The sequence below is a fragment of the Panthera onca genome, chromosome C1 (assembly GCF_046562875.1).
Source record: "Panthera onca isolate mPanOnc1 chromosome C1, mPanOnc1 haplotype 2, whole genome shotgun sequence".
Classification (NCBI taxonomy): domain Eukaryota; kingdom Metazoa; phylum Chordata; class Mammalia; order Carnivora; family Felidae; genus Panthera; species Panthera onca.
The window spans coordinates 16751977-16770309 of NC_138346.1; the positions used below are offsets into that span (position 1 = coordinate 16751977).

General features: G+C 43.6%; 1 protein-coding gene across 5 annotated transcripts in view; it reads left to right on the forward strand.

Annotated features, from left to right (window-relative positions):
* Positions 1-12651, forward strand: part of EPHA4 (EPH receptor A4) — a 150590-nt gene extending 137939 nt beyond the window's left edge. For 3 of the 5 annotated variants that reach the window (XM_060623802.3, XM_060623801.3, XM_060623805.3), the window contains 4 exons: positions 741-934; positions 4530-4685; positions 5030-5959; positions 10148-12651. In XM_060623802.3, the coding sequence (XP_060479785.1) occupies positions 741-934; positions 4530-4685; positions 5030-5144 (465 nt within the window). In that variant the 3' untranslated portion in view covers positions 5145-5959; positions 10148-12651. The remainder of the gene's footprint in view (positions 1-740; positions 935-4529; positions 4686-5029; positions 5960-10147) is intronic. The other 2 variants (XM_060623803.3, XM_060623804.3) reach the window with 2 other exon arrangements.
* Positions 12652-18333: the final 5682 nt, after the last annotated feature.

Genomic DNA, 18333 nt, shown 5'->3' on the forward strand with positions numbered 1-18333 from the left:
GCTCGAAAAGAATTTTTTTCTTTTTTAATTTTCTTTGCTACTACTTTTTTTTTTTTTAATCCACTTACTAACACCTTTTAACTGAGACCCAAGAATGTGATGTAACGTTGGTATATTGGTGTATTTTGGTTTTCCAAAAGGAAAAATGGTTGGCCATGTGGAGGGTTTGAGGAGAGTGCTATTTTAGAGAGAGGGAGTGTCTTCTGGATTGGGAGGTCTGGAAGGAGGGCTCCTGTACTGACCCATGAGCTGTCTGTGCAAGAGGATACAGGCTTAAAATGATACAACGAGACGTTCATCTTGGACGCAACTGTGAATGCTTCTGAAGGAAGATCTGTAAGGCGAGGCTAGAGTGTCTTTCGTTACGAGGGCTCAGAGGATGCTGGATAGCAGGAGGAGGAGGGCGGTCACCATGTGATCTCCGAGAGCCAGCCCAACACCAGGCTGTTGATCTGATTGTGTTCTAACCACTTCGGAACACTGATGCGTTCTTCACTTGAGAATTTCAGATTGGCATTGCCTGTCATCTGAGAACAGCTCATGGCAACAGCTGGCTTCCCTGTCCCGTTGCCAGCAACACTCAGGTCCAGCTTTGGCTTCTGCCAAGAAATTGGTGCTGTTCCCATGCTCGAGCTTGCCGGCAGCTGAACGTCCAGGGGAACTTGCGGGTCAGGAGGGTGGACCTCTGACAGCAGCTTCCCCTGGCCGCTTAATATATAGCGTTCTGTTTTCTCTGATAGGTGATTAAAGCCATCGAGGAAGGCTACCGGCTACCTCCTCCAATGGACTGCCCCATTGCACTCCATCAACTGATGCTAGACTGCTGGCAGAAGGAGAGGAGTGATAGGCCGAAATTTGGGCAGATTGTCAACATGTTGGACAAACTCATCCGCAACCCCAACAGCTTGAAGAGGACGGGGACCGAGAGCTCCAGGTCGGCCATGCCTTCTTAATAGTGATGTATGATATAATACATTAGAGGTGGCAGGCGAGCGGTGGCTCACTTTTAATTTCTGCCTTTTAGTCAGAGGCCACTGCACAGCTCTCTGCAGCCTGGGTGGCTTCTGTCTCAGTTAATGGAGTATTTATGGTAGTTTTGTTCACCATTTCGCAGAGCCTAACACCTGTCGGGCCTCAAAAAGTAGTACAAAAACAAACATAAAAAAAATTAAAAAACCCAGCAACAAATAGCTAAAGTGCTTACTTTATTATGCTGGACCTGAACATTTAGGAAGAAAGATAAAATGTACTTTGAGAAGACATTCAGGTCACTAGATGCTATACTTGGGGAAGGGAAAGGAACACTGGATTAGCAAAAAATGGGGAGTAGAGGACAACTCTTCATGCACTGTTTTTAAATTTTTTGTTTAACATTTATTTATTTTTGAGAGACAGAGAGAGATAGAGCATGAGCGGGGGAGGGGCAGAGAGAGAGAAGGAGACACAGAATCTGAAGCAGGCTCCAGGCTCCGAGCTGTCAGCACAGAGCCCGATGCGGGGCTCGAACCCACAAACTGGGGGATCGTGACCTGAGCCGAAGTCGGATGCTCAACCGATTGAGCCACCCAGGCGCCCCTCTTTAGGCACTGTTTTAGGTTGACTTCTAAAGGGTTATAGGCGCATACAAGCTTACAAAGCACAAAATTCATTCGGTTTCAGTTCCTAACATTTCTCTTTACTGAGTCTTTCAAGAGTAGAAGGAAGCAGGACCAAAATAGAAACTGATCAAGTTGCAAAGCATATGGCTGAATGTTTGAGAAGGGTTTTAAAAATGAATATAATTGAACCATCTGTAAAATAGGTAGTTGTTCCATTGGAAAGGGCAAAAGGAAGAAGCATGATCAGTCCAGAAAGAAGATCCCAGATACTCCCGAGTGCTCTTAATTCAATAGGAACTTTTCAACCTGAAGACGGAGCCTCTCTGGTGTTAAGATTCCGGATACCTCGATAGCGGTCCCACCCCAAAGAGTATAGACCGCCCTTGGTAGTTAAATGATTTAAATGAAGACTAGCATAAGATAATCAGCTGCTTCAAGCCTGCAAGAAGTAAGGTATCTACTCACCTCCAAATCTGCAATTCTCCAAGGCTCCTCTTTCATCATGACGCTGAGTTAAAAATTGGAGGATTTTTTTTTTCCCACAATGTCCAAGACCTTCCAGTCTCGGTCAGTGCAGGGAGCTCCCCCTCCAGTCTTCTGCAGACTTAGCCTAATGGTTGCGGAAGAGAAGGTATATACGCCGATTTTTTCAATGCACGAAGAATCTGGAACAAGCAGCAGAGACACCCTCTGTTCTCTTCTGGGCTTTCAGATCCCTTGGCATTTGCCACAGCCCAAGAGTTTAATGATCAAGCTCTTCTGAAAGAACACTTAGGATGGTCTAAGTTCACATCTTATTTCTGCCACTTGATAGCCAAGTGACCTAAAAAAAAAAAAAAAAATTTTTTTTCCCCTAGCATCTCCAGGCTACTTTTTGTTCTTCAATTCTCCGATATCCAGATCAATTCTGGCCTCTTCTATTCCAAGGTGAATTTCCTCCAGCTTTTAGGTCTCCAGCTCCGGATCCCATGAATTTTGTCTGAAGGTCCTAAGGCTGGTTCATTGGTATTTGGTGCTTCTCCTGCTGGCATAAACTCTTCGGCCACTGATATTGCATAATGTGTGCTTTGTACAATTATGCAGAACAAATTGAGAACAGAGTTATTGGATATACTTTTTAGAATTCTAAATTCTTCTCGCTGATGGTACTTCGGTAGCTTTGATGCTGATTACTGCTTGCTGATAATGGGATGTAGTATAACATTGTATGTGATTCAGCACAAAATTAGGCAGATGTCATGGTGTTCCACAGAGAGCACAAAGACTTCCAGAGCAAGCTTGCAAATAATCCTTAGAGTTCATTGATAGTGAATGAGGTTATTTTCATCCTAAGGTCATTTTGACCTTGTCGGGTACCTAGAGCCTACATGTTGCCCTATTCATGCCCTTGGCTTAAAGTTAGAAACGCAAACTATTGGTCTTGTCTAATGATGAATATTATTGATAAACATGAACACTAATGTCTAAAATTCTACGTGATGTTACTTGTTATTGGGGGAAGAGTTAAATCTTGATTATTCTTGTCATAAAAATTCACACAATTTTACTCAGAAAATTAGACTTAATTGAAATAACGGACATAAAAATTCACAGTGGCAAGCTACGATTTGGACACAAAACTGATTGATAAAACAAGTCTTGTTTAAAATAGTTACATAAGAAAGAATTTGTGCAAACCAAAATAACAGGTAAAAATTATAAAATAAACAATGGAATTAGATTAATTTTGTCATGCAGAAAATTAATCAAGGCATTATACCGACTCAATTTTGTTTTCACAAGAGAATATATTCTTTTTGGCTAAAAATTCAGTAATGATGATATTCCTATTCAAACATTTCTATTTAAGCAACGCAGCCTCAGGAGGAAAATTAGGTCAGAATGTGAAGATCAACCCCATTCTATAATTTCTAGGGAAACGGGAGCTCCAGGAAATATAATAAACAAGTAGCCGTGTTGCGCTACAGGTGATTAAAGGTGGTATAAAATACCTGGTGAAGGTCTACCCAATAATTATTAAGTAGTTTGATGATAAAGAGGACTATGTTTCTCTTGACAGTAATTATTGTATTATCAGTATCACGAGGAATGGCAAAATTCCCGCCTTGAACTGTAGTCACTCTTGACAATGACCTAACGTAAGACACCTGGCCTGAGAAATGCGTAGACTAAGAAATAAGTTCATAAAAAGTGCCTAGAGTTCATTGAAATGATTATTTAAGAGCCCCAGCAAGGGAAGACGAGAAGCGCATTCCGTAATCCACGCGGTGATCAAAGTGGCCATTCTTCCTTCCCGTCTTGGCACACGTGGTGGTCAGGCATGGGCTGATTAAAGAGGGCATTAACTCCCTGCTGTCCCCAAGTTTGTTTGAATGCACTGAGCCTGCCTTGCAGACCTGGCTGGGCGCACGCTGGACTTGAACTCTTGCTGTTTTCTCCGCTTCATCAAGTCTGGCGAGTTGCAAGCTCACAGTGTTTTGTTGTTTTGTTTTTTTGTTTTTTTGTTTTACTCCTACTTCACTAGGGTTTCCATAGCTGCTGTCCTGAGGTATGTAATAGTGCTGGCAGGAATTTCCCTCTTCCTGCAAAGACTCAACGGGTATCAGCCACAAGGTCTCCCCCAATCTTTCCCCCCAGGCTGAGATGTGAAAAGACTGGGATGATCCTTAGTATCCCAAGAGGTCCCCATGAAACAAATGTGGGAAGTGGAATCAAGGGCAGAGAGGGCGATTGATACATGTTTTAATGACTTTGTGAGATGAGGGGCAAAAAAAAAAAAACCAAACATCACACGATGACATTTGACAACAGGCCGTCCTCTAAAAAGCCCGTCCTTGGCATTTCAATGCCTATCTTAGGCAATCTGACTTCTGAGTCTTGCTGTCTCGCTGATGGTTCTCGTCTGTCCACACTTTCTCGTTCCACCGCCAGACCTAACACCGCCTTGTTGGATCCGAGCTCTTCCGAATTCTCCGCCGTGGTATCCGTTGGCGACTGGCTCCAGGCCATTAAAATGGACCGGTATAAGGATAACTTCACGGCTGCCGGCTATACCACACTAGAGGCTGTAGTACACATGAACCAGGAGTAAGTACTCAGCGATGTAGCACCAAAGGGTAAATCTAGATTTAATAGTATTTGCCGTTCTTGCTTTGAGCTGCATTATCATCCTACTCATTAAAAAAAAAAAAAAAAAGAAAGAAAGAAAAAAACTGGAATGCCTTTCATTTTGATCGCGTGTAATTTTTGCACAGCCTCTCGAGCACCTACATTGTTGCATTAAATCGCTTAATTAGACATTAGAACATACCTGCCTTGTTGTGCCGTATGAGCTGTGGCTGATTCCAGTGTGTGTCTGCATGAAGCCCCGAAACGAGATTCTCGGCCCTCATGCCTTTTTCTCTCCCTCTCACTTCTCCCCCTACATCCAGTGACCTGGCAAGAATCGGCATCACAGCCGTCACACATCAGAATAAGATTCTGAGCAGCGTCCAGGCGATGAGAACCCAAATGCAGCAGATACACGGCCGAATGGTTCCTGTCTGAGCCAGCGCTGTCGAATAAACTCAGAACTCTTGAAATTAGTTTACCTCATCCATGCACTTTAATTGAAGAACTGCACTTTTTTTAACTCCGTCTTCGCCCTCTGAAATGAAAGAAAAAGTGAAATACCTGCAGCGTCGCCCGGTGTACAGATTTTGCTGAGATCGCGGGGCTTACGGAAATGACAGACCGTCGCTTGAATCGAGACCTGGAACCCATTGTGTCTCAGAAGTACTCCGTCCGTCACCAGTTTGTAAAATACACGTACCTGTATAAATAGAACACCACCTCCGGGTTTTGATGAGTCTTTGCTGACAGACACTGAGCTTCTCTGAGACATCCTTGATCCTCTCTCCATTTGGAATTACAACTACAGTATTTTGTTTGTGGTGTAAATGACCGTCCTCTTGCTCTCACCGGAATGAATACCATGCCCAGGAACATTTGGGAAGGACTCAGTCGTAGCTTCTAAGGCTTGGTTCTTACCACGGAAAACAACCTAGGTGAAGACCGCGTAGCTCATCGGGCCACCTGGTGGCTTATGGTGACCTGAAAGTCATCATAAGGGGCTGGAAAGAAAAGGAAAGTGGATTTTTAAAAATAAAAATAATAAGAATGATAATAATAAAACCCAAACACCTCCCCGTCACTGGACAAACAAGGTCTGTTTCTTTGGGCCTGAGGCTGTGCCATATAAAGTCGTATTTTGGGACTCTACAAACTTCTTGTAACTACCTTATGGATAGTGGACCGTGACAATCTTGAATAGGGAACTTTCACACTTCCCTCCTTTAAAGAAGCAAACCCAGACCTACAAGGTAAGGCAAAAGAATCCGCAATGGATCTTTCTCCAGTGAAAACTCTTTTTTTTTTTTTTTTTCTTTTTAACTCGATCCAACTTGAAACACCAACCAATAAATATTCTTTCATGACTGTCAGGCAGTTAGGGGTTCTTTCAGGATGTTAGTCCTCTCTTGACTGTGGGAGTAGAGACCGGTATGGAAGCCAGTAGGTTCTTCCCCGTTGTTCCTTCGGGAAGAAGTGAAATAGGAACCATATGAAGTCAGGTTTCGGAACATGGCACCTAGACCCCCGCTGGCTCTCTCTCACACTGAGTTCCTTTTACCCTTTGGTGCCCGTCATTCAGGCCACAAATACTTCCTATCTTTGGGGTGCCAAGTAATCACCTCTAATCTGGGATCATGCCTCGTTCTTTGGAGACTTTGCTGCAGTTGAGAAATCCTGGAAGGTCCGTCCATTATTCTTATTTTCTGCCCTGCTCCTGTAGCCCCGGCACCAGACAGGGTCAGCCAGGGAGGATTTACCTCGAAGTCAGGAGTGAGACTTGGAACTTACCTTGATGTCCTCGCTATTAGAATGTGACCTACCGGAAAACATGGCTTCTCATCCGTAAAGGCCGTGAGCCTTAGATCCTTCTATTTTAATCCCGGAATTTTCCTCGTGAAACGTGAATTAAATGGCTTTGTTTATTGTCAGAAACAAACGACCTAACTCTTTTTGCCTGGACAGATTTTAACTTCTTAAATGCTTCCATTTGCACTACTTTTAAACAAAAACTTGGTTGATTTTAACGACCTTCCTCCCCCCGCCCCCCCACCCTTGGTTTTATGCTGAAAGCTATTTCTTATAGAGCAAAAGGCATGTTCAATCTGATGCTGTCAAATCATGACAGTTTAGTAAAAACCTTTTTGCGACGCTGGTTGTAAAAGCTTTTCTCTTCAGAAGGAATGTGAAATTTCTTTCTTTCTTTTTTTTTTTTTTTAAACTACTCCAACAATTTCTGTTTTATCACCACTTTTGCTGAACCCTGAGAGTTCTGGATATTCATGTTCAAAGTTGACAATGTAGGTGGGGTTTTTTGCTTGCTGTAAAAAAAATAAAAAATGTATATGTTTATTTTTTTCCTTCAGGGAATCTGTGGAGTGTTTTGTTTTCAATCTCCACGGTGCAATTCAAATAAGGTGGCATTATGACATTATCTTGTAAGTCAAAAGAGTGTTTCCTTGCATACACTGAATAATTAGAAGTCTTGCTTTCTTCAAGGCGGCAGCTTAAGACTTGAGCTATTTTTTCTAAACGCTGAACATACTCAAAGCAGAACGTTTCTAAAGAGAGAACGTGTCAGCTCTAAGATACCCTAACGAGTTAATGCTGGACACTGTGCGGCCGTCGTCGCATTGTTTTCTCAGCACGTATCTGTGTACGTGAACTCATCAGGCAAGGATTGCAAGGTGGCACGTGAAATCTTACGACGTTCAAAGGTTGCCTTCTGAATCTTCATTTTAACATGGCGTAGGAGGTAGAGTCCAGGCCAGGGGAAAGGCCAACAGAGGGCTTTCCGAGTGCCCACAATATCCGGTAGCTGTAAAAGTGAAACCTCACTGCTTCTGCGAAGTTACACATTCTAGAAGAGAAACAGGAGGACAGTGGGAAGGTTGCATTGTTTCCCAGGGCACGGAGCCAGGCTCTGGCGTCCAGACAGCTACGGATTTGAAAGCCAGCTGAGATGTTGACACTGGGAAATTCGCTCCATGTTTCTTTATAACTCAGGTCCTCCACCTGTAAATTAGAGATGATGATACTTCAACAATAACACCTTTCCTAACACACGGCGTTGTCGTAAGCGTACGTGACACGCTCTTATGTAGAACGCGCTGGGCTTCACGGAAGGAAGGTGCACTCTGCCTCCTCCAAGGTTTTCCGAGTGCTACTCATCCCTCTTTCACTCGGGAACCCAAATGTTGCATTGCGACATGCTGGAGTGAGGTGAAATGAAGTTCAATGGTAGGAGCCGTGCCCGTGAAGCCGCTTCACCTTAAGTGGATTCGTGAGGATGTGATTTAAACGTGCGTCTGTACAAAAGGTACACCTACCTTTGTAGACCTACCAAGTACTCCTTTGTCGCTTAGCCTTGGAATTCGTGACATTGTGTTATAATTGAAAAAAAAAATGAAACGCACAAGTCAGATCCCGTTGTAACGAATGGAACCGGATGGTAAAGACACTTCGATGCCTTCGTAATGGATTCAGAGGAACAATGCTTTGTTTATTTAGATGCAGTGAAAGTCACATCTTTCCCTCATGATGCCACATAGACCACATGCTTTGGTCTTTGTCCAAACACTTCCCCATGATAAAGAGGTTGTCTCCATTCAAAGGAGCTAACGTTTATTTTTCTCCACCCTAGAATATTCTGGCATCAGCTAGATACAATCCTTCATATTTCCTACCCTTGTCACTTCAAACATCCAACCCTTTTCACATACACAGTGAGTCCCCAAATAGCCCACTTCCTATTACAAACTATTTTCATAACATGTATTTATATCCAGGCATTTAGTGAAGAAGAGGGTTGGGGAACTGAAAGGGAACAAAAGTGTTTTGGGACTCCTTTTTCTCCTCTAAGAGTGGAATTTCTAGCAGTACAACAAAATCACCTTCCAAAAGTGTGCCTAACCATATGGCGTTGGTTGTGTTCCAACAGTCTTAAGGTCATACTCCTGTTCTCCTTGTCCTGCATGTAAATACATGCTTGCCTGATTAAGTCTCTGCACAGTCAGGTTTCAGGAACTACATTTGATAGACGTACTAATTTCCAGAGAAGACACAGTTGGAAAAGTAGATCCAAATCCTTCTCTTTCTTTCTCCCCCCCCCCCCCCATAATTGTCAAAATGAATGATGTTGACAAGAGGCTTCTTGCAGGGAGGGCTTGCTAGTTATAACCGTACCCACATGTATAATTTTAAGTTGCTTAAGAAGTAATCTCTCTCTGAGTATTTTATAAGAAAACTTTATTTCTCTCTCTCCAAATAGACTAAAGTGTTCTCTACAAGACCAAATCATGGCTATTGACCTCAAAGAAACTAACCTGGATTTATATCTCACACACGACAAACACGCATAGGTACAAAACCAGCATGTAAATGATTGGTTTAATAAAACGAGCTAAACTGTCTTTGAAGATACGTTCCGGCCTTAATCCTTGCTCTCTCGATACCTGAGGTCATTCGCTGCCAAACATGGCCGTTGTGGTGGAAGACACAGTCCCCAAAGCTACCTTGATTGTCAGTTGTCACAAAAGAAAGAAGAGGAACTGCGTATTCGGGTTTGCGTTGATAACTGTGGGGACAGTGGAGAGCCACGATGATTCCATTGCATCGTGCTGATCTGCCCAGTGCTAGACTGATGGGGCAGTCGTGACTGATTAGTTCTCGGTGGGCTTGAGCCCCCAAAACCTTTCTCACTGGCACACCAAATGTTTCCCTGTGCCACGCCCAAAGGGTCCCTCTCTGTGCCCGGTCCATGCAACTCGTATGAATCCTTTACCAGATACTCTCCTTCATTAGAAGTTCCTTTGTAAGAAAAACGTTCAGTGATTTTTATTTCGTTTGCATTTTTGCCAATCATGTCGTTGAATAATGGCGGATCGTGGTGTTTCCAGATCTGTTGCCACGACACACAGTTTCCCTCTTTGGAAATACTGGGAGCTAGTATCCGGGGCTTTACCTGTAGCACAGTTTGCCTTTCACGTCATTTTACCTTTCTCCTCTTACACAAATGAATCATCACAAGTCAGAATTTTCATCTCGCAGAGGCTGTTTGCACAGTGGATAAGGCATGGCTATAGACTCAGACTGTGTGGGTTCGAATCCCCGCTTTGCTCCTTCACCATGTGTGACGTGACCATGAGCAGATTGCTCGGCTCTGCTGCGATTCAACGGCCTCATCCGTGTGATAGGAGGAAGACTAGTCCCTTCCCCCAGTTGTTAAAATTGAGCTACTAATAAACACTTTTGTTATTGTTGTTACTATAGTGGTCCTGTTTCAGAGGAGGAAAGCAGGAATTCATGCTCTCCCTCCTGAGCTGCTTCTTACTGAGCCACACCGACCCTTACGTGCTTTGTTCTTGCCCGTAACGTTGGCTGACAAGCGGCTGGCCGTATTGGTTGATGTTTTGTCTAAAACCTTGCTCCTTTCTCTACAGGGAGTAGATTCTGCTATCTTGGCCTCACAGCCCTTCCTGTCGATCACAAAGCCCACAGAAGAAAACAGAACACACCCTCCTCAGTCCCTTCGAGATGTGTTTCTTCTGCTTCCCCTCTGCCAGTTCTGGAGCAAAGACCCTGAGGAAACAACACCCGTACCTGAAAAGAACAAACGGCTGACGTTCCGATCTCCTCTCCCAGTGAAAGAAACAGCAAACGTGCGAGGCTCAGCACCTGTTCTCCCGTTGCACTGAGGAACGGACTGCCTCGCAGCACCAACTCCGCAGAGCCCTTGTTCCTAAACTCCTTGTGGTTTTATTTATATGTATTTCCGTATCTCATTCCTGTGCGTCACTGCTGCATTGGTGCGGCAGCAAGTGACCCAAGGCTACAGGTCTTACGACGGACACCAGGTTGGGTGCCACTACGCAAAACAAAGCCAGTTCCCATGAGCTGCCTATGATATGCATTGCTGAAGTCACATTTTACCCAGGGTGTGCCATTGCAGTGATATAAATATATTTTTTTCCTAGACTAAATATGAGCTGACTATCTCTTTTGATGTGTGTACATAGGTGTGAGTGTGCGTGTGCGCGGGTGTGTGTGCACGCGTGAGCGTCTGACCTCATGCTTAGACCTGCCTGCGAATGTTGTGGAATGCTACACCCGGAGAGTGCTGGCTTTTCCACCAGTCCTGAGATTCCGAGCCACGTGCGACAGTGGGCCTGGAGACCGCACCCGTCCCCTTAGAAAGACAGCCCGGAAGTGTTCAATGCCCTGTATCTAGAAGTGTGTTTCGTAACTGCCACACTAACCTTAATAAGTAATTCGACAGCTTTGGATGGAGGCATTTTCACCTTAGCAGGGGGGTAATTTGAGAATATAAATCCATGCGGGTGACCACCCATCGTCGAGATCATTAATGCGGACTGAACTTCCCATCTGAATCACCAATTTCTTGATGGAGAGAGAGAGAAGGGGATGGAATTTGTCTGGTGACCTCAAGTGGAATAGAAGTAGCCTTTGTTTTCCTGCATAAATGGACTCGTTGAATGCGAACAAATATATGCAACCCATGCGCTTTCGGAGACGAACGTAGACGCGTGTGTCAGCTTTGAGATGATGTGTCCCGGATTAATACTTTGTCTCTCAATGTCACAGAAAAATACATGCCAGTGACTCTCGAGGTTGGCATAGTTGGGATTAAATGTCCTCAAGTGATTTCGGGTTCCCAGTTTAGAGGATGAGTTCTACAATTAATTCATATGCAGCTAACTCCTATGGCCCTTAGCCTTCTGGAATCTGAGGTCCAGTGTGTGAAGATTCAGTTCTGATAGGACACGTGTACCAAACTCCAGCCAACATACTGCCATTTTTTCATAATCTGAGTGGCTGCCTTGCGTATTCTCAGCTACGGTTGCAGAAACTGTGGCCATTTACATAAGCTATAACATCAAATCAGGGAAAAATGGGAAAAAAAAAAAAAAAAAGATTCCGAACCCTATGCTATTGAAGAAGTAGAGAAAATCATCAATAAGTATTTATTACATTCTGACAGGGTGTGTGGCATTGTATTCGCATAGCTATGCCAGAGTGACAAAGTGAATTCACCCCTTTTCGGGGACTTTACTATATTTTTAAAGGGATGTGCCTATGCATTGATGCCTGAAAAATATGTATAAAGAAATGAGGTTGAATCTCTGAGCTGGTCATCTTTCCCCAGAGGTCAGGGCAGGAGGCCAACTTCAGGGACTGGATTAGCCCCATAAGTGAGTGCTGGCCTAGTGAGTTCAGATGCTGAATCTTGCTCAGATCTTCCATTAGGGCAGCATTAAGCTGTTCCCCTGCACCAAATCGAGTAGCTTCACCATGTGTCTGCCGGCCCCAAATTATTTTTAACAGTCATGGATGAAACGTTCTGGTGTGTTCAAAGAGTTATTTTGGAGACAGGTTGTGTTCACGACACTACTGGTGTGTATGTTTTGAGAACTCTTGTATTCGATCTGTGAAGGATATGTGTATTAATCCATACACGCTTGTAGCCTCAATGTTGGTCCGAAGACATGCAAATTCTGACCAGTCAAGGAAAGTTCTAGAAGCAATATTTTCACTTAACATTCTCCAAACATCAAGCGTTGATACACACTGAAGAGTGCATTTATTTTTTGTATCACTCCAAGTATGTTGGAATATGCAAGGACTGTGGTTAAAATTAGAATGTATAAGGCCTATTATAATTTAGTTCATACCATAAAGGAAATTAACAGAACATTGCTTGGTTCATACATGTTCCAAAATTTGAGCGCTCTCTTGAGTTAGACATAGATTTTTCTATTTTGTTTTATTTTGTCAAGGTATTTTTCTTCCCTTCATGAACTTTAGGTACACATAACTTATGTCATTTATTTATGGTCTTTTATACCTAGTTTGTAAAATTGTAAAATAGCAAACTAAATGCAAAGAGTTTGCATTTGAAAATAATAAAGTAGTTGCCGTATACAGACCTGGAATCTAGTTGTCTCTTTTCAATAATTTGCCAACATGCATGCTGTTTCTAAATCCATGAATTCTTGGCTGTCCTTTGGTTAGCCCACAAGATCTTAAATTCCAGTTGAGTGTGCTTAGAGGATAAAAAACGTTGACTTCCAAATGGCCCTGACCCTTGAGAACTACGCATTAGCAAATCGGACTTAGGTTCTATGAGTTTTGCACCTATCCCAATGTAGTTAAGACAATGAACTTTGGTTGGAATTTAGTGTCCCCTCCTACCGTGCAATCTAGGGTGAATTTCTTAACTTCCTGGGCCTATTTTCTTGTTTGTAGAGTAGCAATTATAATATCACAAACTTTTATAAAGACTAAATATATTAGAACGTTAGCACAGTGTCTAACCAGATGATCTAGCCAGAGCTCAGCAAATGGTAATTACAGTAGTCCTCCTTTCATCTGTGGTCTCAGTGACCAACGGTCCACCATGGCCTGGGCACAGATGACCCAACTTCTGGTGTAGCATCAGGAGGTCAATAGTAACTTAATATTATGTCAGTGCCTGTGTCATTCAGCTCACTTCGTCACCTAGGTATTTTATAATCTCAACATCATCACAAGAAGAAGGGTGAGTATACTACAGTAAGATACTTCGAGAGAGGGCGCCTGGGTGGCTCAGCCGATTGAGCGGCTGACTTCGGCTCAGATCACGATCTCACAGTTCGTGGGTTCGAGCCCCGCGTCGGGCTCTGTGCTGACAGCTCGGAGCCTGGAGCCTGCTTCGGATTCTGTGTCTCCCTCTCTCTCTGCCCCTCCCCCGCTCATGTTCTGTCTCTCTGTCTCCCCAAAATAAATAAACACTAAAAGAAAAATTTTTATTAGAAAACAAGATATTTTGAGAGAATGAGAGACCATATCCATATAACTCTTGTTACTGTATATATAATGTCATTCTATTTTAGTATTAGTTATTGTTAATATCTTACTGTGCCTTATTTATAAATTAAACTTTTAGGGACACCTGGGTGGCTCAGTCAGTTGAGCGTCCAACTTTTGATGTCAGCTGAGGTCATGATCTCACGGTTGGTGAGATTGAGCCTCTTGTTAGGCTCTGCGCTGACAGCATGAAGCCTGCTAGGGATTCTCTCGCTCTCTCACTCTCTCCCTCCCTCTCCCTCTGTCTCTCCCCCGCTTGTTCGTGTTCCCTCTCTCTCCAAATAAATAAATAAACATTTAAAAAACTTTCTCATAGGCCTGTATGCATCAGAAAGAAAAACATCATAGATATGGAGTTTGATGTTATCTGTGGTTTCAGATGTCCACTGGGGGTTCTCAGAATGTATCTCCCGTGGATAAGAGGGGACTACAGTAGTCTCAAGAGCATTTTTAGTGATATAACCTGTCTTCTGTAACATCCTCCGTTCTATACCCTCTCTAACGTCTTTGCTACTGATCCAAGTGACCAGCTACCCATCCTTACCACAAGCTTTTATTCCTGGATCCTTGAGAGTGCATTGGGGTCCAAGAGTATCCCTAAAAGATGGTACCAATGTTAATAGTGACATGTCTATGTGTGTTTTCATGGGGAGAAAGCCCATCAATTTCATCAACTCCTACGTGAATGTGGCATACAAAGATAATAAGGGCCATGGTTTTAAGGGTGAATGCTCTCCTCATTACACCATTTCATTAAACAAACTATCAATTGGCTGAGCCCCTGTTAATTGAAAATCAGTCCCAAGACTTATTACAATGTATTAATGAAAGCCCTTAAGCGCAGCTGGCTTCAGAGAACGAGAGCATGCTGTTCAGTGTTATCAGAGACATTTTAAAACAGATCTTGAAATAAAAAGAATCTGGGGTATGTAAAACAGGTTATTTTGTGTTTCTTTCTCAGTTAAGTATCTCTCGAGATTCAGCTATATTAACATGTAGTCAATAAGATATTTGTGAGACTGACTGGGCTTGGTATTTTCTGTCCCACTTGTTTAACAAGACAGAAAGTCAACTGTATTGGAAATATATCTATATCTATAAATATATGGAGAGAGACGTCTTACGGGGACTCGGCTCATGGATTTATGAAAAGCTGAGAAGTTCCATGATCTGCAAACTGGAGACCCAGGGAATTCAGTGGGGTAGTTCCGTTCAACTCCAACAGCCTAAGCACCAGCCACACCAAAGGCGTAAATCCCAATCTGTGGGCAGGAAAAGATGAGATGTTCTATCTCAGAGAGTTAAGGCAGAAAACAAGAGGGGAATGCTGCCTTTCTCTGCCTATCATTCTATCCAGGCCCTCAACATACTGGATGATGCCCACCCACACCGGACAGGGCATTCTATTGAATCTACCAATTTTAAGTGCTATTCTCAACCAGAAACACCCTCACAGACACATCCAGAAATAATGTTTAATTTGGACCCCCCCCCGACCCCGCCCATGACCAGTCAGGTTGACACGTAATTAGCCATCTCAGCGACCAATATTCTCCCCTAGGTTTTCTAGAATGAGCTGGCAGAATGGTATCAAAATTGCCACATGTCACCTGAAAAATAATTTTGAGCTTGATTTCAGTGTAGTGGCATATGAGACGTTTGTATTATTTAGGGTCATGAAGGCTAGCTTCTGTAATAAATGGCCCCAGATTTTCAGGGCTTAACACGCTCCAGTGTTGTTTCTAGCAAACGTCATCATAGCCTGATGAGGATCCAGAGGATCTTTCTGGCAACTTTGCAAACAGTGACGTGGATCCAAGCTCCTTTCCTGCTGTGAGGCTGCCATTTCAATCTGTGGCATCTAAGGACACCACCTAAGAGAATGTAGATGATTGTTTTATGGCCAGGCTTGGAAAGGGCTTGTATTTCTACTTCTCTTATCTTATTGGCCAAAACATCACATGGGCCTAAGCTACTGTTTGGAGGCCGGAAATAAGAATCTTGTGTGCACAGGAAGAGGAATTAAATCAGCTGAGCAGCTAGCCAGTCTCTACCACAAGTACAAAGGAGCACCGTGCACCAACGGGAGGTCAGGGAAGGCTTCCTGGGGAGGTCAAGTGCATCTATAAGCATTGTTTGATTTTCTCCCATAAATGTGTCTAATGCTCATTTCCCCAGAAATGCAGAGAAGCGTGAGCAATGTTCAGACTTGCCATCACATTTGCATTCTTGTCCTCGTCTACCCAGATACTTCAGCGATAACATTTTTCTTTCTATAACACAGATCGCTATGCTTTCTCCAGTCACAGCTTTCTGTTTATATACAAAAGTTTCTTCCTTTTCAGGTTTTTAATTGCCTTAGCCACTCAGTGCTCCTAGGAGGAGGCAAGGGAGTGGGGAACATAGAAAAACCCCTAATCCTGGGCAAGCGATTTGCAGCATTATTTTTCCTCTGAATAACGATACAACTAGATACAACTAGAATGTGTAAAACCATAACACCTGAACCCCTGGACATTGATCGGATGGGCAAGACCTTAATTAAAGTCCTTCCCGAAGCATCCTAAGAACTGGCACTAAAGCTCAGGCTTACAGGGTTCCATCCCCTTTCGTATTTTTGAACACTTACCTACATGCCAGACATGGATTACGCTCTGTTTGTTTCAATGCAACTGCCTGTGTCTGAGATGTAAGGCCTCATGCGTTCATTTCATGGTCGAAAAATACTAACGTCCAGATCGGTCAGACAATTAGTTCAAGGCCACCTTGCTGATAGGGCTGGAATTTGGGATTTAAACACAAGTAGTTGGACTCCAGCAATTTGCTTGTAACTTCTACATCACCCTGACCCATGTATGATAAACTCAATCCGATTGAGCAGCTTTCCAGGCGGGTATGTTCCAGCTTGATATTGATGCCACAAGCCATTGTTAGCAGGTAAGCGTGCCTTCTTCTTTTAAAATATTTATTTATTTTGAGAGAGGGAGAGAGAGTGAGAGAGAGAGAGAGATAATGCAAGTAGAAGAGGGGCAGAGAGAGGGGGGAAGACAATCCCGAGCAGGCTTCACGCTGTTAGCACAGAGCCTGACCCAGAGCTCGAACTCACAAACCATGAAATCATGACCTGAGCTGAAACCAAGCGTCCGGTGCTTAACCGACTGAGCCACTCAGGCGCCCCCCCTTGGTGCCAGTACATTCTTTCTTAAGCACTGTTTTCCCCTTCTGTTGCCAGGTGACTTATTTTTGATCGGTTTGTCATGTTGATTTTTTTTTTTTCTTTTGGTAAGCTCTAGTTGAAAGAAACTGTAACTGAAATACAGTGTTCACCTTACGCACTGTGTTTTGTAAGAATTGATCTCCAAAGTCTACTGTTCACTTAAAAGCAGAGTGTCGTCTATTATCACTAAAATACGACTAGCTGAAACGGAGTGGGGGAGGAAGTAGTGATTTTCTGTAATAATCACGTTTGTGTTCCAGGCATAAAAATCATGGACGGTGGCACTTCTCAAGAGCCATTCTTCACTTTGATGACAGTGTGTGACAGAGAGGCTGACCATTAACCAAATAGAAACAAAAGACGGCCCCACGCACAAGAGAAAAATGAACGAAAGTGGAGCCTGAGCAGCACGTAATCACAAAGTACGCAGATTTAACGTGAGCTCCACCTTGGCTGCCCACTCCCTCTGGCGACCTTGAGCAAATCACTTCATCTCCCCGAAACTAAGTTTACTCACCTTTGAAACGAGAGGAAGAATTCTCTACTTGGTCAGGGTCTTGCAAGAATTCAGTGTCATCAATTCTGTAAGAAGCAGGAGCTGCAAACATGGGTGTCTACGCAAGCCAGCTAGGTCATGTGAATGTCGGTGCGGTCCAAATGTACCACGAGAGTATATGTTTTTTTTTTTTTTAATTTTTTAATGTGTGTGTATTTTTGAGCAAGAAAGAGAGCCAGAGCACGAGCCGGGGAGGGGCAGAGAGAAAGGGAGACACAGAATGCGAAGCAGGCTCCAGGTTCCGAGCGGTCAGCACAGAGCCCAATGCGGGGCTCGAACTCATGAACCGTGAGATCATGACCTGAGCCGAAATGGGACGCTTTACCCACCGAGCCACCCAGGTGCCCTGAGAAAAACGCATATTTTGATAAAACATTAGACGGGTAAGACGTTCATGAATATTATTCAGTGGATGGTACAGGTTGGGGCAAGAAGGGTTCTACAGCCAATTAAGATGGGGAAACCGTGATGCATCCCATCACCCTCTTTTGGAGATTCGTAAAGCACATTGGCACATTGAGGGCTTTGAGAAGTCCTGCTGTGAAGAAAACTGCTTTTGCCAATTTAACGTAGCATTTTCCAAACACATTTGAAAACGAAACCCTCTTCATGTCTCGATGGAACGAAGTCCTCTGTCTATCCTTTGGGATTTCAGATGAGGACTGAAGGAGAGAAAAGCAAAGGGATGCACCCCCTGAAGTACAGATTTTAGCTCAAGTTTCCTGATCCCCAACACACCACGCATTCTACCTTCACCACCCAAGGCATACTCCAAGAAGTACGTACTTGCACTGGACTCATGACCAGGGCTAAGATGTCTGACTTCTTCTATTCCTAGTAAAGAACCAAAGAGATTTTGGCAAAGCAAAAATGCACGACACGCTTCAGTCACCAACCTAAGACGTGTAGCTACACCGTGGGCTCTGGCCTCAGTTAGTTCACCCTTCCCTTTGGAGGAAGTGCCTTCAGCCATGGACGGCTCCCCGTTG